Source organism: Corvus moneduloides, chromosome 6, assembly GCF_009650955.1.
Source record: "Corvus moneduloides isolate bCorMon1 chromosome 6, bCorMon1.pri, whole genome shotgun sequence".
Taxonomy (NCBI): Eukaryota; Metazoa; Chordata; class Aves; order Passeriformes; family Corvidae; genus Corvus; species Corvus moneduloides.
This window is the reverse complement of record NC_045481.1, coordinates 31,823,228-31,842,781: the sequence shown is the minus strand read 5'-3', so window position 1 is coordinate 31,842,781 and position 19,554 is coordinate 31,823,228. Positions and strand designations below refer to the sequence as shown.

Sequence of the window (19,554 nt, the reverse complement as noted above, 5' to 3'; positions counted from 1 at the left end):
CCACTGAAATTCTGAAACAATTATTGGGGAAGGATTACTGGCAAAGAATTACAGAATATGACATCTAGATGGGTAGAAGGAGAGGCCTAGAGAATTTTTAGGATTTTCTGGTTTTTTACTCATAAAAGTGCTATTATTTTTATTTTATTTTATGAGTTTTTAACTAATTGGGGTCCTTCCTTCGTGAATCCAAAGAAGAGGTCACAAGTCCCACCTCTCAGTATGTTGACAGACTTTATGCTCCTTTCCATTTTCTTCTCTTAAGCAGTTGTATTGATATGGAAGGGTCTGTTCACGCCTCTTCTGCTCTGTCTCTCTCAGTGTGATTACCAGCCCCAGAGACAGGCTGGGGAGCTGCTCTGGGGCCAGTCCAACCCTTTGAGTGTTGCTGGAGAAGGTGCTTTCTGCAGTTGCTCTGAGCTCCTGTTGATGCTGATGATGGGACTGCCACTGCGTACGCTCCCAGGCACTGCTGCAGGCAAGCTGCCTCTCTGCTGTATTTTTCTGGCAAGTCATTTACATGCCACTCTGGCATTGCCTTTCCTAGATGATACTTCTGGGCAACAATTGCAGAGCAGGTATGTCCACTTAATGCCTTACTGCATTCAGGCATCTAGCCGGAGTTGGTGATCTGGGGTAGATCTCACTCTGACCTAGAGCACACTAAGAAACACTTTAGGGAGCAGCTCCTGGTGGAGAAGTTGTGTTCCCTCCTCAAGATCCATCTTCCTTTCTTGCAGTTGAGTATTCTATACCATATCTTCTCATCTGGTTTCTTTCTCTTAGCTTAATCCGCAGTGTTCCAAGTATGCACTAGCATCCAGATTTCTTTGACAGTTGGAAAGTAGAATTATTCCTGCAAGTATTTGCTTACTCATTCACAGAAATGCAAAAATAAATTTGGGTACCAACAAAATAAATAATTGCAGCTGCATCTGGACTGAATGAAGGTAGAAATTTAAAAAAAAATTTAAAAGGAACATAAAAATTATGTCTCTTTTTATTTCTTTGAGATTGAGGGAGGTGGGGAAAAGATGTCTTTTCCCCTCATCATTCTTTCAGGTGTTTGGAATAATTTCCAGCTTGGAAGATTTCTTTATTTCTGCTGGAATCTTTAACAAAACATTCCCTGGGTTTGCTCCAAAGCTTCAGCTGTGCTGGTCAGATCCCAACCAAAGACTGGTTAAAAGGCACCCAGTGCTGAAAGGGAAGTACTTCTTCCTCCTACCATACCCACACTTGAAATTCTGTTGTATCTCATCACGGCTGCTAATTGGAGCTGGAATACTGATGGGGAAATGTTGTTTAATTATTTAGTATTACAGAGGCCTATGGAAATCTGCATGTTTTTGTGCTGTAGGTATAACGATAAAGAGCTTTAATGTCATAGGATGGTAGTGGTGTGTACTGTGAACCTGACTGATTACAACTACCTGCTTGCTATTGTTTGGGTTGGAGTTTCTTTTGCTTCTTTTTTTTTTTTTTTTAAATTTCCTCTCCCTTTTCTTGCTGGTATTCACTGCATGAGTTGTTCTTTGTTTTAGTGGAACAGTAAGAATTGTGTAAGCTTAAAATAAGTGCTGTACTTAATTCTTGCAGAGGAAAATGTTATTGGGCTGAGCTCCTGTCTGCTACTGCTAACTTTGAGCGCTGCTCAAAGTATCCTTACTGCCAGAACAGTTGGCACCTTATTAAAAGCCTTTGCAGAGAGGCCAAAACTCACAGGGGCTAGAGCCTGTTCTTGAGTAAATTGGAATAGTTTTTAATGACTCAGGCAGATGCAGGTGATCTGTGACAGCTGAGAACCTGGGCCTGCTATACCTAGAAAGCCAGTATATCTCTCACTCCTAGTCATGTTCCTCCAGGTCAGAGTAAGGTGAGCTGTCCAGCAGAGACAGGGCACATCTGAACTGCTTTGCTTGGTATTTTGAACTCTGCTGTTAAGGAGAGAAAGGAGCTTGGTTTGTCTCAGCAACACAGCAGTAACTTTTCTAACTGGGCTGTAACGAGTCTAGAACGAAGCACTGACTTACACTGCAGTCTGCTGCCCGCCACCTGCTGTCCTGGGGGCATTTGAAGCTGACCAGTGGAGGTGTGAGGCTATGAAGCTTGGCACAGTTGTTATCTGTTAGCTGTTTGATGAGACAAAAGATGTGTGCATTGCAGAGATGTCTGGTTTTAGTAAATAATTTTGTGGGACATACACTCAGTCCCACAGATGAGATGTCTTTGCACTGTGGGATATTGTTGAGTTTCTGGTGGTGTACACTGCTCTCTTCCTGACTTGATGGGTAAGATCAGCCGTGTCTCAGAAGTGATTCATTACTTGGGGCTTGAGCAAGATATTATGTAGTGTGTGTTGTGTGGGCCATGCATGGAAATGTCCATCATTACATTCCTGCTGAGGTGTGTGAGCTTCTTTGCTGTACATGGGAAGAACACTGTGTTCTGTCATAGAAAAGAATTTATACTCAAGGAATCCAGTTTCCTGTGCATTTTAGATATATCCAAAAGTAAAGGACTAAAAACAGGTTTTTGCTTGTTGTTTTAAACCTAAGTAGGCAAACAGTTAATAGCTGGCATTAGGTGAGGGAAGGAGATGTGCATGTTGGTTTTAAGACAGCATACTAATACACCAGGCCTGTGATTCTTTTGCAGGTACTCTACTGTTTTTTCTACCGCAGACTGCTTTATGGAAAAACCCTGTAATTTAAGTAGCATTGTGCTTCATATCAAGCCTTATAAAGTAGTACCAGAAAAGGCTGAGGTTGTTCTGAATTGAGTTAAATTTCTCATAAAATGTACTAGAAAATCAAGTTTAAGACTGTGCTTCACTTTGGCAAAATTCTGTTTAATTAAAGAATTTTAATCTTTCTCTTTCTGAGTTTTAGAATTAATGACTATATGATGGAGGTTGGAAAATACTGTACTTATTGAAAAAGCAGTATTTTAGATTTGTGTTGACAGAACATCAACTTTCTAACATAGATTCCCATCAGCTGAATGAGAGAAAATTAATTAGGGAAAAGTGCTTATGTTGGGGCAGGGCTTTTTTTGAAAATGAAGTATTTTAGGTTTTTTTACTTTCAAAATATTGCTTGATCTTGGAATAAGTTCAAAATCCTCAGAAATAGGACATTAGAAATCAAAAGAATAAATGAGTGCAAGAGAAAAGCTTTAATCACCTAAATAATTTAAAAGTCTTGGGTTCTGCTCTGAAAAGTATGGTATCCTGGTATGCTTGAAAAGCTTTCTTGTTCAGCATATACTGCATGTAGAGTCAGGTTGTGGGCTTGTAATGATCTCCACACCTAGGAGCCATGGTCACCCACCAGCATTCCACTCCACTATGTGCTGCAGACAGAGAACAAAAAATATGTTTTCTGGCCTCAAAACACCTACATACATAATACAATCCATATGTGACTATTTTTCAAAAGTGGTTTAGAAAAGCTTATTTTATTAGGATGAAGTTTGATGCTAAGCAAATACAAACTTTCATGCCAAATGAAGAAATATAATTTGTCAAGCTAAACTTTTTATAACTCTTTTCACAATTTTTTTGATGCATCTTATGTATTTGTTGACTATAAAAGAATTTGCCAAGAAAATGAAAGGCATAAAATTCCTCTGCTCTCATGGATTTGCTTTTCTTTTTCTTCTGTCTCCTGAAGCTGTAGGAGGTGTTTCCTGACATGCTTTGCTTTCAGGGCACCTCTGGAGCAATGTGATATAAGTGACTCAGCTAAGCAAACTGGGTTTGTATGAACATAAGAAGCCCCTACAGTATGAAGCTGTAACTGGGAATTACGAAAAGAGCCATCTAAGGAGCTCAGTGTATTATTTACATACATAATTCACTATATGAAGCTATGAAATATAATTTCCAGTTATGCTGCAAAACGGAAAAACTCCCTTTCCAAACCTTACTGCGTCCCAACATCTTGGACAGATTGCATACACTTTTAAGACATGAATAGGTATCTCATGCTCAGTTCTGGCAAAATAGTCCCTTTTACTTTTTTCTTGCTGTGATGAAAGGCAGCTTGTTGTGTGACCACCTGTGTTCCAGGGTGTTACCTGTGGGAGGTTCTGTGCTACACCTGTGGAGCACACAGTGTCAGTCTGGCAGGTAGGGTAGGTAATGGGAAGTCAAGAGATGTAGGCATTTTCCTGACTCTGCCACTTATGTCTGTGGTGAAACAAAAAGAAGAGTAAGAGAGGCAGGAAAGCTATTTTAGGTATTTTATTATGTAAGGAGATTTGCAAGGCTTTTATTTTGGTTTGTTTTGTTGTCGGTTGGTTTGGTTTTGGTTTTTTTTTTTTACTATCCCATTGCCCTCCTTTCAAAATTGAAATCTTATCTGTTCTTTTTGCTTTTTCTGGAAATAACCACATAAAAACAGAATACCAGATTAAAAAAAATGTCGCTTTGCAGGAATGAAAGAGCTGAAGCTTTTTTTTTTGGTCTGAGACAGCAACTTAGAATTTCTGCATTTTATACTTGAAATCCAGTGTTACAAAAAATGGCTGCTATGTTACAGGAAAGAAAGAACTCTGTTAAACGGTTGTACTGCTGCAGCATCAGTTGCTTCACTTCCCAGAGAGAATACTAATGCAGGTAGGAAGAAAGAAAACTCTTCCTCACTGCTATTTTTCATTGAGATGGTCTTTCTGTCAAGAAGAAGAGCTATAAGAGGCACAAGTTCACCACCACCACCCCTCCGACCTTCATCCTTTACCTTGTTTCACTCACACCAATTTCCTCTTGACTCCATTTCCCCACCTGTAAAACTGCAGCAAGGAGCAGAGTTTTCAAAGGAATAATTTTGGCGTAAATCCTTAAGGCTGATAGGGTACCAAACTTCTTGTGAAAAAAGTGATTTATAAGAGGAGTTGAGAGTTCAGCTTAATCTGGAAAGATAAAACATACTTTTTTCAGCTTCCACATACTTTGTGTCTGTGTGCTTGAATACATCCATTTTGAAATTTCTAAATGCTTTTAATAGGGAAGGCCTTTTAACTTCTGTAAGTCTCCCCCCCCCCCCCCCCCCCAAAAAAAAAAAAAAAAAGGAAAAGGATATTTCCAATGAATAAGCCAAGTTTTCACTGTCATGGACAAAAAAATGTTTAAAGGCAGACAAAGAATCATTTAACCAGTTGTCGTTTCCTAAAAGAACTGCTGGTTGACCTATATAATATTTTTACTATATACATAAATGCAAACTGATAGTTAAGTGCTTTGGTAAGAAAGGTGGATTTGTGCACATACTTCTCTTTTTTGCTGAATTTAGATTCAGACCTGAATTCTGCAGGGGCTTGCCAGATGCTTGACTTTGTTTTCAGTGGATCTATTCAGGGTGTATTATGTGAAGCACAAACAACAAGAGACTCGAGCCAGGTGAGCCTTGCTAAAAGACCCAGAAATAATTTATATATACCTCTTTCCCCTGTTAAAGGACTTTCTAGTTAGTGAGCATATTAGAATGCTGAACTTTATGGACTTGAGAATTAAAAATACAATAATAATAAAATACAAAAATAGTCTATTTTTCAAATCTGTATGGTTACCAAAAATGTACTCTTTCAAAAATTGCCAAAAAAAAATCACTTCTGGGAAACTACACACACAAGCCTAGGGCCAAATCTTTTTTCTTGATATTTCCAACAACTGCTCTGTTTTGCTTCATCCGTTTCCTTGTCAGAATTATCCTGTTTATCTTGTTTGGCTAAGGGCAGTTGGATATTTATTCATTGATCTCTCCTTTCTTGCATTATCTTGAATTCTAATTAGAGTTTTTCAAGTCCTATTACTTTACTCTCCAAACATACCTACAACAGACATCAATCTTCCATTTGTGTAGAGCTGTTCAGAACCATGAAAGAGCTGTCATCTTACATTCTGGGACTAACCACACTGCCCAGCAGTTCTCTACTAGCTGCTTTCATTGGCAGTTTGATTGAATGATTTTTTTCCCCTGTCACAAATACCATGTGATTCAAAGTGCCTGGAAAAGTGTTAAGTCACTTGATGTTAGGAGAGATTCTGTAAATAGGACTGGGAGCAGTCCTCTAGGTGTTTGTAATTAATCAGGCACCAAACACTTGGAGCTTTTGGATGCACTTGTAAAAAGTCTAAAAATGTAAACAGTTTTCTTTCCCCTCCCCAGGAAGTCTTAATGCACTAAAGACGTAAGCAAAGAAGTTAAATTGCAAGTGATCAAATCAGTTACACTTCAGATCAGACTGTGGCAGGGCTTTTTGGTTCTCAACCAGACGGGACTAGACTTCTTGTGAAGGAGGTGCTATTATTTCTTGTCAGAGTTTCAAAAGGAACATAGGAATTCATAGTAAAAAAATTACTTTTTTTTTTTTTTTAAATATACTAGAACACTTGGAGGAAAGAATCCTTGGGAGCTGATGTCACTAAAAGTTATCAGACACACTAAAAAAATCATCTTAGCCATTTAATATTCTTCTGATCTGGCAAAACAGAGTACATAAATGGATAGGATATTCTCCTATGCTGCGAGGCAAAGAAGAAACCCTCCTTTTTAATATAGTTAGATTCTTGGATTCAGAGTTTATGGATTCTTTTGGCTATGCCTTTCTTATAGGCTGAAGTTTTTACATTAAGAAAGCTATGATGTAAAAACATACAAGGAACAAAGTACAGTGGTTTTTATCTTGATGTAATTAGTAATTGAGATAAATCCAGATGAGGGCACAGGCTGTCTGGAGGCAGAAAGCATTTTCATATCCTGTGGAGATAGGACAACTTGTTTAGAAAGCCTTCTGTGCATTAGGAGGGGAGGTGACTGCTGTAATAAGGTGTAACAAAACCGCCTTCCCAGGTGAAAAAAATCACCATAACCAAATGTGATTTGTTTGTTTCTAATTTAGAGAAGTACTTTGTAAAACCAAGTACTTTTATAGTGTAGTCTTTCCAATCAAATTGTTAGTTTGATCTAGAGTTCAGATCCCTCTTGCTTTGAGTATATTGCCACCAGCTTATGTAAAAGCTTTGAAAACCCATTCAGTACTTGGACCTGCATATTTTAATAGGGCAAATTCCACCTGAAACCACCTTGAAGAGAATTATTGATGCTGGTGTGAATAAACATATTTTGTCTTAACTTCAGTGTTGAAAATGCTTATAATAAGACACATCTTGGTATAAACACATGTCATGTTAGCAACACTAACAGGATCCCGTAGGCTCACTGGAGCTCTTGGTCAGCAAATCCCATACATTACAATGATTGCAAGATTAAATTTGTCACTGGAATGCTAATAGTGAGTAAGGAAGTGGAGTTTATAAATTCTTCTTTTCAACAGATGCAAAATGATCTAAAGATATTTTGAAAGTTGCTAGAAGAATGCACAGTCAAGCAAATGAACTCTTGCTAGTTTCCAAGTCTTGCTAAATGTAACATTCTTCCAAGAATCTGGGTAGCAGCTAAATACATCTAACTTTCCCAAAAAAAAGAAAAAAAAACAACCCATAAAAAGTGAGTGGAAGGAGGCTGGTGGTGTTTCAGGAATCAGAAAAGAAAAGGTGGTGTTGTCTACCTACTCACTGGAGGCATTCAAACCGGCACCTCCAGAGGTGCAGCCTCTTGGCCATGAGGCTGCAGCCTGTTTGTGTGAGACCTGCACCTATCCTGCTGAGGCTGTGAAACAATTCAGGAAACAATTAGATTAAGACAAGGAGCCAAAATTAGCCGTCTGCTCAGGAGGATGGGGGTGGGTGGTTGACTTGGCTTTGCCATGCTCTCAGACTACTCTTGTGTTTTTATCAGGTGTCTGCCTAGCTACCCAAACACTCCTTTAGGACTAGCTAGAGCCCAGCTACCCTGTCCTTCCTCGTGTTCAGCCTGTCCTATGAGCCACTAGATGACAAATTTGTGTTCATTTCTTGATTGCCTTCTCTGGTGTCATTAGAGCTTTGATTCTTTTGCCGTAACTTTTACAGACACCTTTTTTTTTTTAATTAAACTGTCTATGTCTGCTGTGGTATTTTGTGCAATGCCTGGTCCTGTAGACATATGTGAGATGAGCCATTGCCAGGCTTGCTCCCTCAGGGAATATAGGGGAAGAATTGCCAAGTTTGTGGATTCAGGCTGGGTTTAGGACGCATATAGATATAGAGCTGTGCAGGTTCACCGAGTCTCAAACAGTCCTAGGTGTATACAGAAGTAGGAGCTCAGTCACCTGGGGTGCATGATTACAAGAAAACATAGTTGTGTATAGCCTTTAGGTGCCTAAGGAATCAGGAAAGAGAGGCAAGGTTTGAGGAGCCTGTTCTTGGGCTTTGGTATTTGTGTTGGACACAAATCCAGCTGTGGATACTTAGGCCTTTACTGGAGCCAGCACTTAACTTCTTTGCAACTTTTGACCCATCTTTTAATTGGAAATCATTCCCAGTTTTGTAAACCTCCAGATCAAGAACGTCCAGATGCACAACAAAATAGACACGAAGTGTTTTTAACAAGCAGCTGATACTTTAGGAGAGATTTATGAAGGCCTTATCTTCAAGTTTGTGGATGGTTCTTGTTCTTTTAAAGGCTTAGAGATTGCTGCTGAGAATGTAAGAACACAGCAGAAAATAGCCAATATGACTAGAAGTTAGAAAATAGCCTCAACTACTAAAGCAGAAAATAATTAATGTATTTTTAACTGAAAGAAATGTGTATCATTATGGCGCACATTGCTTGCCTACTGGATAACTTCGCACTCAAGAGAGTCCATGAAAACGGTATCTTCCAAGATACCATAACTTCAGAGCAGTAACCATCAGAAAGGCTGCAGCAAAGCTGGAGACACTGTGGGATTAGCAGGATGAAGCTATAAAGAATCAGAAGCAGGACATACTTTTCTGCTTTTTTAACTGTGGACACATATGTTACCCACGCATGCACAGAGTCCTGTGGCTGCTCAGTCATAGGGTTTGGGAATTCAACCAATAGCCAGGGTCTATGCATAAACTATGACAGCCATGCTGTCATTGTTATAACAATGCCTTGGAAAGAATTTACTTAAATCCTATTTTTTTATTTGATCAATGGTTTATGCAGCATTAAAAATAGGTTTCTTCAATTGCCGTAACACAGCTTTCAAGCCCATAAATCTTACAGCCATTGCACTATCCATTGGAATCAAAGTTTTGCAATTCTCTTAGTCACTGCAGCGTTGTTTAAAGAAAGGGAAAAAATAACCAATGGTGAAGTATGAGTGCTTCTCTGGATGGCCTAACTTGCTCTTTTGTACGTCTGTTTTGTCCATTTAGAAATATAAAATGTCACAGTGTGGTATTTTGTATTTCCAGTGTAGAAAGGTGTTCTCTATCAAGTTGAAGAATCAGAACCACATTTCCCCATACAGGCTACCCCACTTGAATTTCAGCCACTTTTAGAAGACTTGGGGCATTGGAATATAGATACTGCACTGAAAGAACTGCTAGGGTTTGGGGGTTTTTTTGTTTCTCAGAATAAAGAATTAAAAGCTGTCAAGACTGAATTCAGCGTCAAAGCCATATGCACCTTCTGTGATCTAGCAAATATGCCCAGACCCAAAAATCCCTGTCATCGGTAATGGAGATCTTTGGTGGTTCCCAGGAAAGTAACATTGTCATATGGTGGTTAGGTTAGGAACAAAGATCTGGAGTAAAAGGAGTCTGTTTATACATTTAATGGTCTCTAACTTAATGACACAGGTTAGGGAATGAGGGAAAGTTTGAGACTAGTAACAAGTAGCACATTATTTTTCTCTGTGCTTCCTTCTTTGTCTCACTCAGCTTACCATGAAATTCAGCCACTGACACCCACCACTGTTTTTCTAGAAGAGAGTAGGATAAAGAAATGAAGTGATTAAATGTAAAAGACAACCATGCATTGCATTAGGAGCTGCATTCCGTGTGTTTTGGTAACAGGAACTACAGAAGAAAATTAAAAAGAGGTGTTTCAGGTCTACCTAATCTTTAAAGTCTGAAGCCATTCTCAATTCCTATCATCTCTACCTCTGCCTCACATACAAATACTGACCTCATTAATAAAATAGGATTTTTTTTAAAGTTCTTTTAGTTCCAATTGATAATGCTACTCTCATGACACTTGTATTTAATGTTTGTTACGCTCTCATGTATTGTACACATGGTTAGCAGCTCTCCCAACCATCAGGATTCATGTAATCACAGCAAAGCAGTCAGCATCATAAATAAAGCAAACATGACAACTGAAACTGCGTATTTCCTTCTCCTGGTAAACTAGGACGATGAACTGGAGCTCAATGCCTTTCTTCACTCAACAGCAAAAGGCTTGAGCATGGTAGACCTGGACCATGAGTGCACTCGGAAAATGGTTCATTTGACCTTTTCATTGTCTTGTATTTGAAAATCTTGGCCTAGTTCCCAATCCTGTGGTAGTCAGCCACATTTGTGAGTGATAGGGACCTTTATGATGGCAATTCCACATCCTTTGCTTACATTTCTTTTTAGTTTTTATTTAGTTTGCATGTAAGCAAGTCATTGTCAGTGGCCTTCATGGTTGGAGTCTGCCATTGACCCTAGGCCCGATAAACTGGCAGACCTTTTAAGGGACACAGTAATTCTGTATTTTAAAAGTACACTTCTTATTTGAGATAGTTCCTGAATATTATTCTTTTTAAAGAGTATTGAAGGTAATTGCATGCCTTCAAACAAAACTGAATTTTTAAGTGTACGCATATGTATCCATATGGCAATGGAGTCCATGTGTTCTGTTGGGTTTTTGTTGTTGCTGTCTTTTCTTTAGGGCATATTGGATTGCTATCCTATTTGTGTCAAGCATGGCAGAAATATAATTTAATCAAATTGTCCATTAGCCTGAAATGTTGGATTCAGGTGTCTCAAAATTGGAGATAATGTCCTCTCCCTGACAGCCTTGATAGCTTCTGGCTTGGATGGCGAGCTGCCTTTAATCCTACAGATAGTGACACTTGGCTAATAAAATAGTGGACATACTCATGTCCCTTGTGGATCATGTGGAAGTGTACTTTCCTTGGACATTTTAAATTTTCGTGGGGTTGTGGTAGCATCTTCTGAATCTCCCTACCTTGCCCTTCTCCCTCCATAAGTCTGAGTGTGTGACTTTGAAATCTGAAAAGTTGTCTTTAGGCTCTTTGTCCTACAGATCCAGGTGTTGTCTATTTGCGTGTCAAAAAATAAGTAATTGCATAAAAATTATATCACATTACAAGTAATAGAGCATTACAGATGAGGTGAGAACTGGTTTAGTGAGCTTACCAGCAAACAGGCCAGAAGATTCCAAGTTTGTTTTGGGTTGATGTTGTTACAGGCTTTTTCCAAAAAATTTAAATGTTCAAAAATTAGTTTTTTGTACACCATGAAAATGAAAAAAAAGCCTTTTCAACACTTCCTTAGAGCTACTGTTTAGAGGTCTGATTTGAAGGCAAGTCTCCTCTTCATTGTCAAAAAGCTACTTGTCTTCTTCCCCAACTACTGACATTTGGAAACAAAGGGGCTTGAGTGTTACTCTGTCGACAACAAAGCCAAAAATTTAATTGACTTGGTAGTCATCTTTCTGCCTGTGCCCTTCCTCAGTTTAACAGATGAAGACAGGCTTCATCACATTTTGATAAGCTTCAGGTCAGCTTTACTTGCAGTCCTGTAAGTGACTCTTGGGACTCTGACGTCAGAGAACTAGTACCCAGTTTCTTTGGATTGCTCCTGAGCTGCTGAATAGATAGCAGTGTGTTTTTATTGCATTTGGTGAATGCAAATGTGCCCATAATTAGAAGCATATCACTATTTCCCCTCCTTAGCAGTTCGCTAAGCATTTTTATATTACTTTCTTCTGTGGGTTAACATCTTTATATTCTTTACTAATGAGTTTATTATCAGACTGTATTATCTTCTAAAAAGTGTATTAGCGTGTGTGTGTATGCACATGCACCCTCAGAGTAAGTTTTGTGTCACAACTCAAATACTCTAATCAGTTACACAGTGCTTTTTTTAAACTAGAGTCATAAATATTTCTTTACCAGACAAAACCAATGTTTCAGGGCAATACACTTTATTTTGTATAGCTTCCTTTAAGCACATTGTGTCTCTAATGCATTAAAGGTAATTAACACACTTGCAAATTTTAAAATACTCTAAAAGATTTTAATTTGATGAAAATCCTAAACAACAGTATCAATATACATGCTCCTTAATTCACATGCATCATAAAGGTAAAAGGGCAATTACACCTGTGCAGCTGTTTACATTCTTGTAAATACTGGTTTGGTGAACTCTGAGTGAGTGGGATAGTTGGTATCTTTGTTCATTGATTCTGAAAGACCAGCACTCTGATGATTCTTTTTAAAAAACTACATATACATATTTGGACTGTTGTTGGAGCAGTAGGAGGGACAAGGATTTTTGCTTGATTTTTCTTTTTTTTTTTTTTAATCAATATGGGACTAGCCAGTCCCAATACAGAAAGACAGTTCTACTATGAAACTGAAATTAGAATAATGAATATCATTATCATGGTGCAATAGCCATATTTTATTAAAATTTCACAGTAGTACTGCTGAGTCTTCCTGATGAAACACTCAAGCTGCCTGATGAACTCAGCAGACAGCTGCTCACCACCACGCGCTTGACTTGTTCCAGCAGACAGTTCCTGTAAGACTCATCATTGTTTTGTGCAGTTTAAAGATTTTTTTTTTCTTTGCCTGCATTTAAGGACATAACCAGGTCTGAATTGTGATATTTTTCCTTTGTCTGCACTGTGCAGATCTGTCATACACAGGAGGGCAGCCTCTCTGGCCCAATGCAGTCCACAGGCAGCCTGCCAGGTGTCCCTGTTCTGGCTTGTTTGCAGTGCTGGATTTCACATCCCCACACAGGGTTGTAGTGACCTGAAGTGCTTCACAAAATTACATATGGGATTACTGATACTATTAAACAAGCAATGCTTCTTTGCCCCTCCCTTTTCAAGCCCCCTATTTACTGTACACACCTCCTTTTATTATGCACTGGTCCTTAATGAGAGCTTAAAAAATTAAGTAAGTTGCCATCACGGTTGTTTCATTTTTGTGAATAAAATGGATTTTACTGGAGCTATAAGGACAGAATGTAGCTCAGATTACTTTAGAAGTATTGATAAAACAGTCAAGTATCTGAAGAAACACGCAATTTCTTAGGAATGGCAATCTAGCCTCCAAACACCTGGAAGCTTTGTAGCTACACCAGTGGCTGGCAGCAGGGGTAGATGGAAGGAACGACCATTTGACACACTCTGAGCCACTGGGCATCAGTAGGTTTTAACGCCAGATTTATGCACAGATGTATGGACTCTTTCTTGGTTTTGGAGCAACCTTTGTAATTTTGCAGCTTTCAATACCTGTGTGAAGACTAAGCAGCAGTGCAGAGAAAAAGAGTAAGCTTAAGACTCAGAGAATACAAGTTCTGTCCCATGAACAGCTAGATTGCTCCCATCTTGTTCCAGCCACTGGAAGCCAAGGGAGCTCTGTGATTCATAGAAATTCCTCATTTTTGTGTCATGTGTGAGTATAAACCCCACCTCATGACATACTATTCAGTTTTCTTTTCAAGATTTGTTTAAAAAAGGAAATATGATGAAAGACACAACAGTCCATTCCAAAATGTTAAGAATTTTTCAATCTACCCCTAAATGGCATGAGAGGGCCAATTCTCTATATACATAATTTATTACAGATTACTCAGTGGTGGGACAAAAAAAGCAAATGCCATTGACAGTCATATATGTGCCATCCTGTCAACTTTCATTTTATGTAGCTAGAAACTTTAGTTTCTTACTGTTTTTTTCTTTTTTCTAAGAGGTCGTCATTATTTTACTGTGTCTTTCTATAGGATGGGAAAGGAAACTATTTTTTTTCCTACTGATTTGTAATATTATCTGTAAGCTAATGCTGTTTTCCATAATTCCAACGCTCCATTCACATGGCTTGAAAGATTCAGGTATATTCTCATCATTCAGAAAAGGAGAACCCTGGAATATAAAGTTCTTCAGTCTCCTAGGGGCAAGAAGGCAATTTAAGCTTCCCAGAACAACTTCAAGAGCAATGATAGCTACCTGTGTTATTAGAGTAGCATAGGTTTTCAGAAGATCAACTGTAATGACCTTCATATCCTGGATTTAGATTCAGAGGTTGTTGACACTACCTTATTAACACAGTCAAATGTCTCCATCTTCACTTATAATATGCCCCAGAAGCATAATTTAACAACACTATAATGCACAAATGCTTCAGTTACTAAGACAAAGAACAGCAGGGGAGATTAATTTTCACATAACAGTTCTATTGATAAGGAAGATGTTCAAGTGTTCAGGAAAGCTGTGGGTGTGGAATGATTAAAACTAACAGAAAAATAGTCCAATGAATAGGGTCAAAAAGCAGTTCTTTCCTTTTTAAATTTGCACCGCAATAACAGAGACAAATGAGCCTCTGAAATATTTTGGAAAATGTCACTTTGCAAACCTTGTAGATTGCTTAAGTGTTTATTAAAATGGACCAAAAGCCAAAATTCTCTGCGTAAAATAAATACTTTGTCTTTGCTAAGTAACAATATTTGTGAACAAAACATAAAACTATAACTTTCATGTGTCAAACATAGTAACATTTAAGATGAAATGTTGGGAGTCAGACTTGGCATTTTTTTTCATCTTCCTATTTACAAGCTTCTCATTAAGACCATTTACCTCACATTAGCTATCAAAATGACTAACATTTTTAAAGTTTGCTCCATGACTAAAATAAAAACAACAGAAATGTCCTTTTACTGTAACTTAACAAAAAGCAGAACTGTATTTTTATCATCTAGGAGAACATGCTGTTATAAATACAGCTGTTTTTCATCTACAATTATATAAATAATAAGCATGCTGCCATTCACAAGGATTTTAATAGATGATTATATATAAGCAATATCATGGTCTAGAAGAGGATGGCATGAGTTTTTATCTTTCCTTTTTATTGTACTTATTTAGGATCTTTGTCTTCATCTGAAAATTGTGGAACAGACTTCTTTGCTACAACATTATCCAGTCGCTGTCCTTGCAGATACGGGTTCACACTCTGCAAAAGTTAAAAATTATTTAAACTTATTAGAAACAGGGAAACAGATAAAAGGTAACTAGGATTAGTGAACATATTTATGTATTTTTTATCTGTCAGACATTTGCAGACTTGAGAAAAAAAATTGCTTCCAGGGATTAAATCTAAAAGTCAGTCAGTGTTTTGTTTCTAATATTTTTTTTTTGAGCAATAATTTTATTCAACCCACTGAAAGGAATACAAGTGAACTAGCAAGAATATAAAACAATCTGAATTAAACACTACCTTTTTGCTCTACTCGTTCTTTTCTCAGTTCAGCAGAGAAGCAGCAGCAGTTCTAACTCCCGAATTCTTGAGGCAGGACAGAACTTGCTAGAGAAGTACAGGTAAGCTTCAGCTTAAATCACTAGTCCCTGATGGACATAGTGCTGGGATACAGATTAGAGACCACAATACTATTTTGACCAAAGCCTCTTCTTCACCTTGTCTCCTCTCCAGGAAACCCCTCCTTGCTTCCTCTCTTGATGCTGAGATAAAAGACTGCTGGCAAAGAAGCAGAGCCAAACAAGGTTTTGGCATAGAAAATAGCTCTCGTACCACTGCCAGAACAAGGGAATGCTGGAAAGAAGATTCCTGGAGAGGGTTTAACTTCACTTTGCACCATGCAGGCAGTACAATGTGAGGCTGAAGATGAACAGATCCTGTCTCAAAACTGCTTGGAGATCGTAGATGGAGTACCATAGAGAGCATATGCTTGAATTTTATCTATACCAATGGAATAAAATGTATTTACTGTATTTGGAAGTGGCAAGCAGTTTAGTGGAGCTTCAGTATTAAGTATCATTTACACCTGCTTTCTGGTCTGCTACAGTGTCAGTGTAAGCAAAATTCAAGTATATATTGTCTCCTTCACACAGATACAGACAAAAATTCTAGTGTGAAGATGCTAATGAAAATTGTTTGCCTAAGGACAAACTTTGGAGGAATGCGAATTTTCCAGTATCTCCTGATTCTTGTCAGGCTGACTGCATCACAGAAATTACTTTCCTTAAGACATTTTTGTGCTTCTTTCACCAAAACTTAAGAAATAAAAAAAAAAAAAAAAAAAAAAAAGGCATTCAGAATGGGCATATTTATTTTTCAGCTATCCCAAGTATTTGTCGAATCCCTGGAAAATATTTGGGGTTTATCTGTCTTCAAGTTTAAGGCCTTGGGTTTCTCCAGATTTGTGGGTGCTATTATTAATACTTAATCATAGCACAGAGCAGCCCTTTCGCTTACTTCTGTTGGGTTTTGGGTGTTTTGCCTGCTGCAAGCAAAAACATAAAAATATTAAGAACCAGAAATGAATGTGGAAAAATCTTTGAAAATAAACTAACTGCAATGCTTTAAATTGTTAGAAATAAGACATATGTAAATGATTTGCTTTTGTTTGTTTAAAGAATTCTGTTTAATGTTAATTTAGTCAAATTCAACTGTTGCATAAACTTCTAGGAATTATTTGAAGATTCCTAGGAAGATTCATTGGTCCTTTTTTTGGAATGGTACTTGCTTGCTACTTTTTTAAATAAAGTAGAAGAGAATGAGACTACATAAAATTTTTAATCCTTCTTAACCACCAAAGGAAAGCACAAAATATTATGTAAAATACTTTGGCTGATTTGACTAAAATATGTTTAATCCTGTGCAGCTGTGCAGAATTCGAAGTAATGAAAGTTCCCGAGCACCTTCATGCACAGCTCCGAGCCCACAGCAACTCAGTGATCACAGAAGTAGTCCTGACACTTCTGGAACGGGCTGTCTGCAAGTGTAGAATTTTAAAAATAGGAGAATTGTTCATTAAAATTAGACGTCACTGTAAACCTCCTTTTCTTGCACTGCAAATGCTGCAAGGAAACTAGCACAGCAGCAGATGGTGAATACATGCCTCTGCTATATGCACTGATTATGTGTATGTATGCTTGCACATGTGCTTAGATAGGTACATATATGAATATACACACATGCTTAGAGTATGTGGTTTTCTGGACTCCAGTAGTGCCTCTGTGACTGTGTCACTATAGCCCTGTATATAACAGGGTTACTACGTACACTGTTACACAGGACTTGTTGTAACCTCAAATGGGGACATTCAAATGCAGAAGATCAGTCTGTTCCCAGATCCCAAAACTCTGTGTGTGCAGGAAGGCATGGAGGAGTGGCAGGGAGCACAAAAGGCAGGAAGGGAATTTTTCTTGAAAAATACACTCCACTGCCAGCAGCTCTAGGTTAACCTTCTGCTGATAAAGTGAAAATTCTGAATTGTTCGTTAAAGCATTAGTAATCATTGCAGTATTACTCTAAAATAATTTAAATTCTAATGAATTTAGCATTAAGTAACATGTCGCTGCTAGAAGAATAAATCTGCTGTAAGGCAATTCACCTTCAAAATTCTGGGCTACCCCTGGCCATGTAGCTGTCAAGTGTTTCCAGTTAGTACTTCTTTTGTATCCAATAATGTCTGTCAGCTCACAGACAGAAAGTGTTCTATTTTTTTTTTCCTCATGTATATTTTGCATGAATTCCACTTTAACATGCTGTTCTAGCTATTAATAAATACTCTGCTGAACTATTTCCAGAGTAAATTCTACTTACTTAAAAATTAAAGTCAGGTGCCTACCCTTTTTTCCTTTTCAACTAACAAACTCAAAAATCAAATGTGAGCACGAGGCAGATGCTAAGCTTAGGTCAGATCATTAGCTTATGGTCGAAGTGTCAACTGCCAATGATGTCTGAATCAGGAATAAATCAACTCATCTTCTCCCTTTCTAGCAAAGACTTAAATTTTGAGAGTTAAATAAATAAATCATCTTCACTTATACATGTTATTTTAAATTATACTTACTTCATATACAATATAAATGGTGCTGCATATTTTGAGAAGCTACTTTCTGGCAGAGAGCTAGACTTTTCCTTTTTGTAAAAATAATACACCAGCAGCAAAATTAAAGATGTAGACCCTGCCACAGTGAAAGTGATTTTTTTTTTTTTTCATACAAGAAAGGCTGACACTACCAAAAAAGAGAGATTAGTGAGGCAGACTGTGCAGAAACTCTCTGTATGGACTGCCTTCCTTGTTACAGGAGCAGAACAATGAGAATGCATCCATCTTTGTCTTCCAAGCAAGTGGGGCACAGAGATTGGAGTTTCATCCGAGGTAGATCAGCTAAAGAACCACCTCTAGTGTTATTTACACCCAAAACCATATTCACATGCATAATAGTGGTAATTAAATTTACTAATATTTTTATTAGGAAATTTCAAATGCTGTTCTAGAGATACTTACATAATTTTAAATGGTTTTAAGCAAATAGGATCAATTTAAAAACACAGATAATATGAAGTTTTATAGTGTTCTACACTTAAGGGCATCTTCTGAAAGTAAGAAGCTATTTAGAGAAATAAATCTTGTACCCAGTGTTCAGTCCTGAAGCTGGCTATAGTAGTTTATCACAGAGAGTCCCTGACTTAACACATAATCTAAAGTATAATATGAATGCATTAGACTAACTCTTCATTTCAGGAATATAATTTTAATTTTTATTAGGTCTCTAGATTATATAGGGGCTATAAAATATTCCGATAGTTACCCTCTTTCTTCTTTTTGGACCACCATTGATTTTCTCAAAGAGTAAACTCTTGCTCTGTAAGGGAAACAAAACCAACACAGCCATCAAATCCATTACACTCTTCTTTTAAAATACTGCTTTTGCTGTTAAATATTAGCAAGTCTAGAGGAGTGTGTAGTATTACAGGAGAAATAAACCACAAATAGGTATTTGTATATTCCTGCTAACATTTGCAGTTCTTCAGGAGCAGTCACAGCCTTATCAATAATTTAAAAGCCAGTAATTTTCCACTAGGTTACCCCCGTGTTTAGGCAGGAAGTGTTTCAAGTATGTGCTGATACAGTCTGGATGTTCCTGTCATGTGATACATGGTATAAATACATATATATATATATGGATTTTTTTTTATTATTATTTTTTTTTAAGAAAAGGCAGAAGGAAAAAGAAAAACAAGAATGTGAGGGATAGGTAGCAGGAGTCCTGCCTCTGGTATAGCTTTCTATATGTTTGAGGTGACACAAGAATAGGAGCAAAAAATATTTGCTTTACAAGGGATTTTCTAATTTCTTTTAAATACAGAAATAGGCGTCATTCCTACTGTTTTGTTGTCTTTGCTTATTCCCTTCCAGATATCAACACTTCCCAGTGCAAAGTTCTGCTGAAAGGAGTTCAGCGCCAACTCTTCCTTTGTTTAAGTAGTGCCCTCAATAAAGTTTCTAAAAACCATTTGGTCTATAACATTTTTAATGGCAGACCTTTTAAAAACTGCCAGAAACATCTTGGCAGAAGAGAAAGTTATGATGAGAAAAGAAAAAAGAAAAAAAAACCAACACCAAAAACCCCCTCTGACCATAGTTTA

At 37.6% G+C, this 19,554-nt stretch overlaps 1 protein-coding gene and 1 long non-coding RNA gene across 4 annotated transcripts in view; one reads left to right on the top strand and one right to left on the bottom strand.

Moving 5' to 3' along the window:
* Positions 1 to 19,554, top strand: part of LOC116444987 — a 21,893-nt gene extending 2,339 nt beyond the window's left edge. The window contains exons 2-3 of the long non-coding RNA XR_004240615.1: positions 15,401 to 15,473; positions 15,586 to 19,554. This is a non-coding gene — a long non-coding RNA (uncharacterized LOC116444987). The remainder of the gene's footprint in view (positions 1 to 15,400; positions 15,474 to 15,585) is intronic.
* LOC116444984 (neuroendocrine protein 7B2) overlaps positions 12,055 to 19,554 on the bottom strand; it is a 45,151-nt gene continuing 37,651 nt past the window's right edge. For all 3 annotated transcript variants that reach the window (XM_032110884.1, XM_032110886.1, XM_032110885.1), the window contains 2 exons: positions 18,717 to 18,770; positions 12,055 to 15,108 (listed from right to left, as the gene is read on the bottom strand). In XM_032110884.1, coding sequence (XP_031966775.1) covers positions 15,013 to 15,108; positions 18,717 to 18,770 — 150 coding nt within the window. In that variant the 3' untranslated portion in view covers positions 12,055 to 15,012. The remainder of the gene's footprint in view (positions 15,109 to 18,716; positions 18,771 to 19,554) is intronic.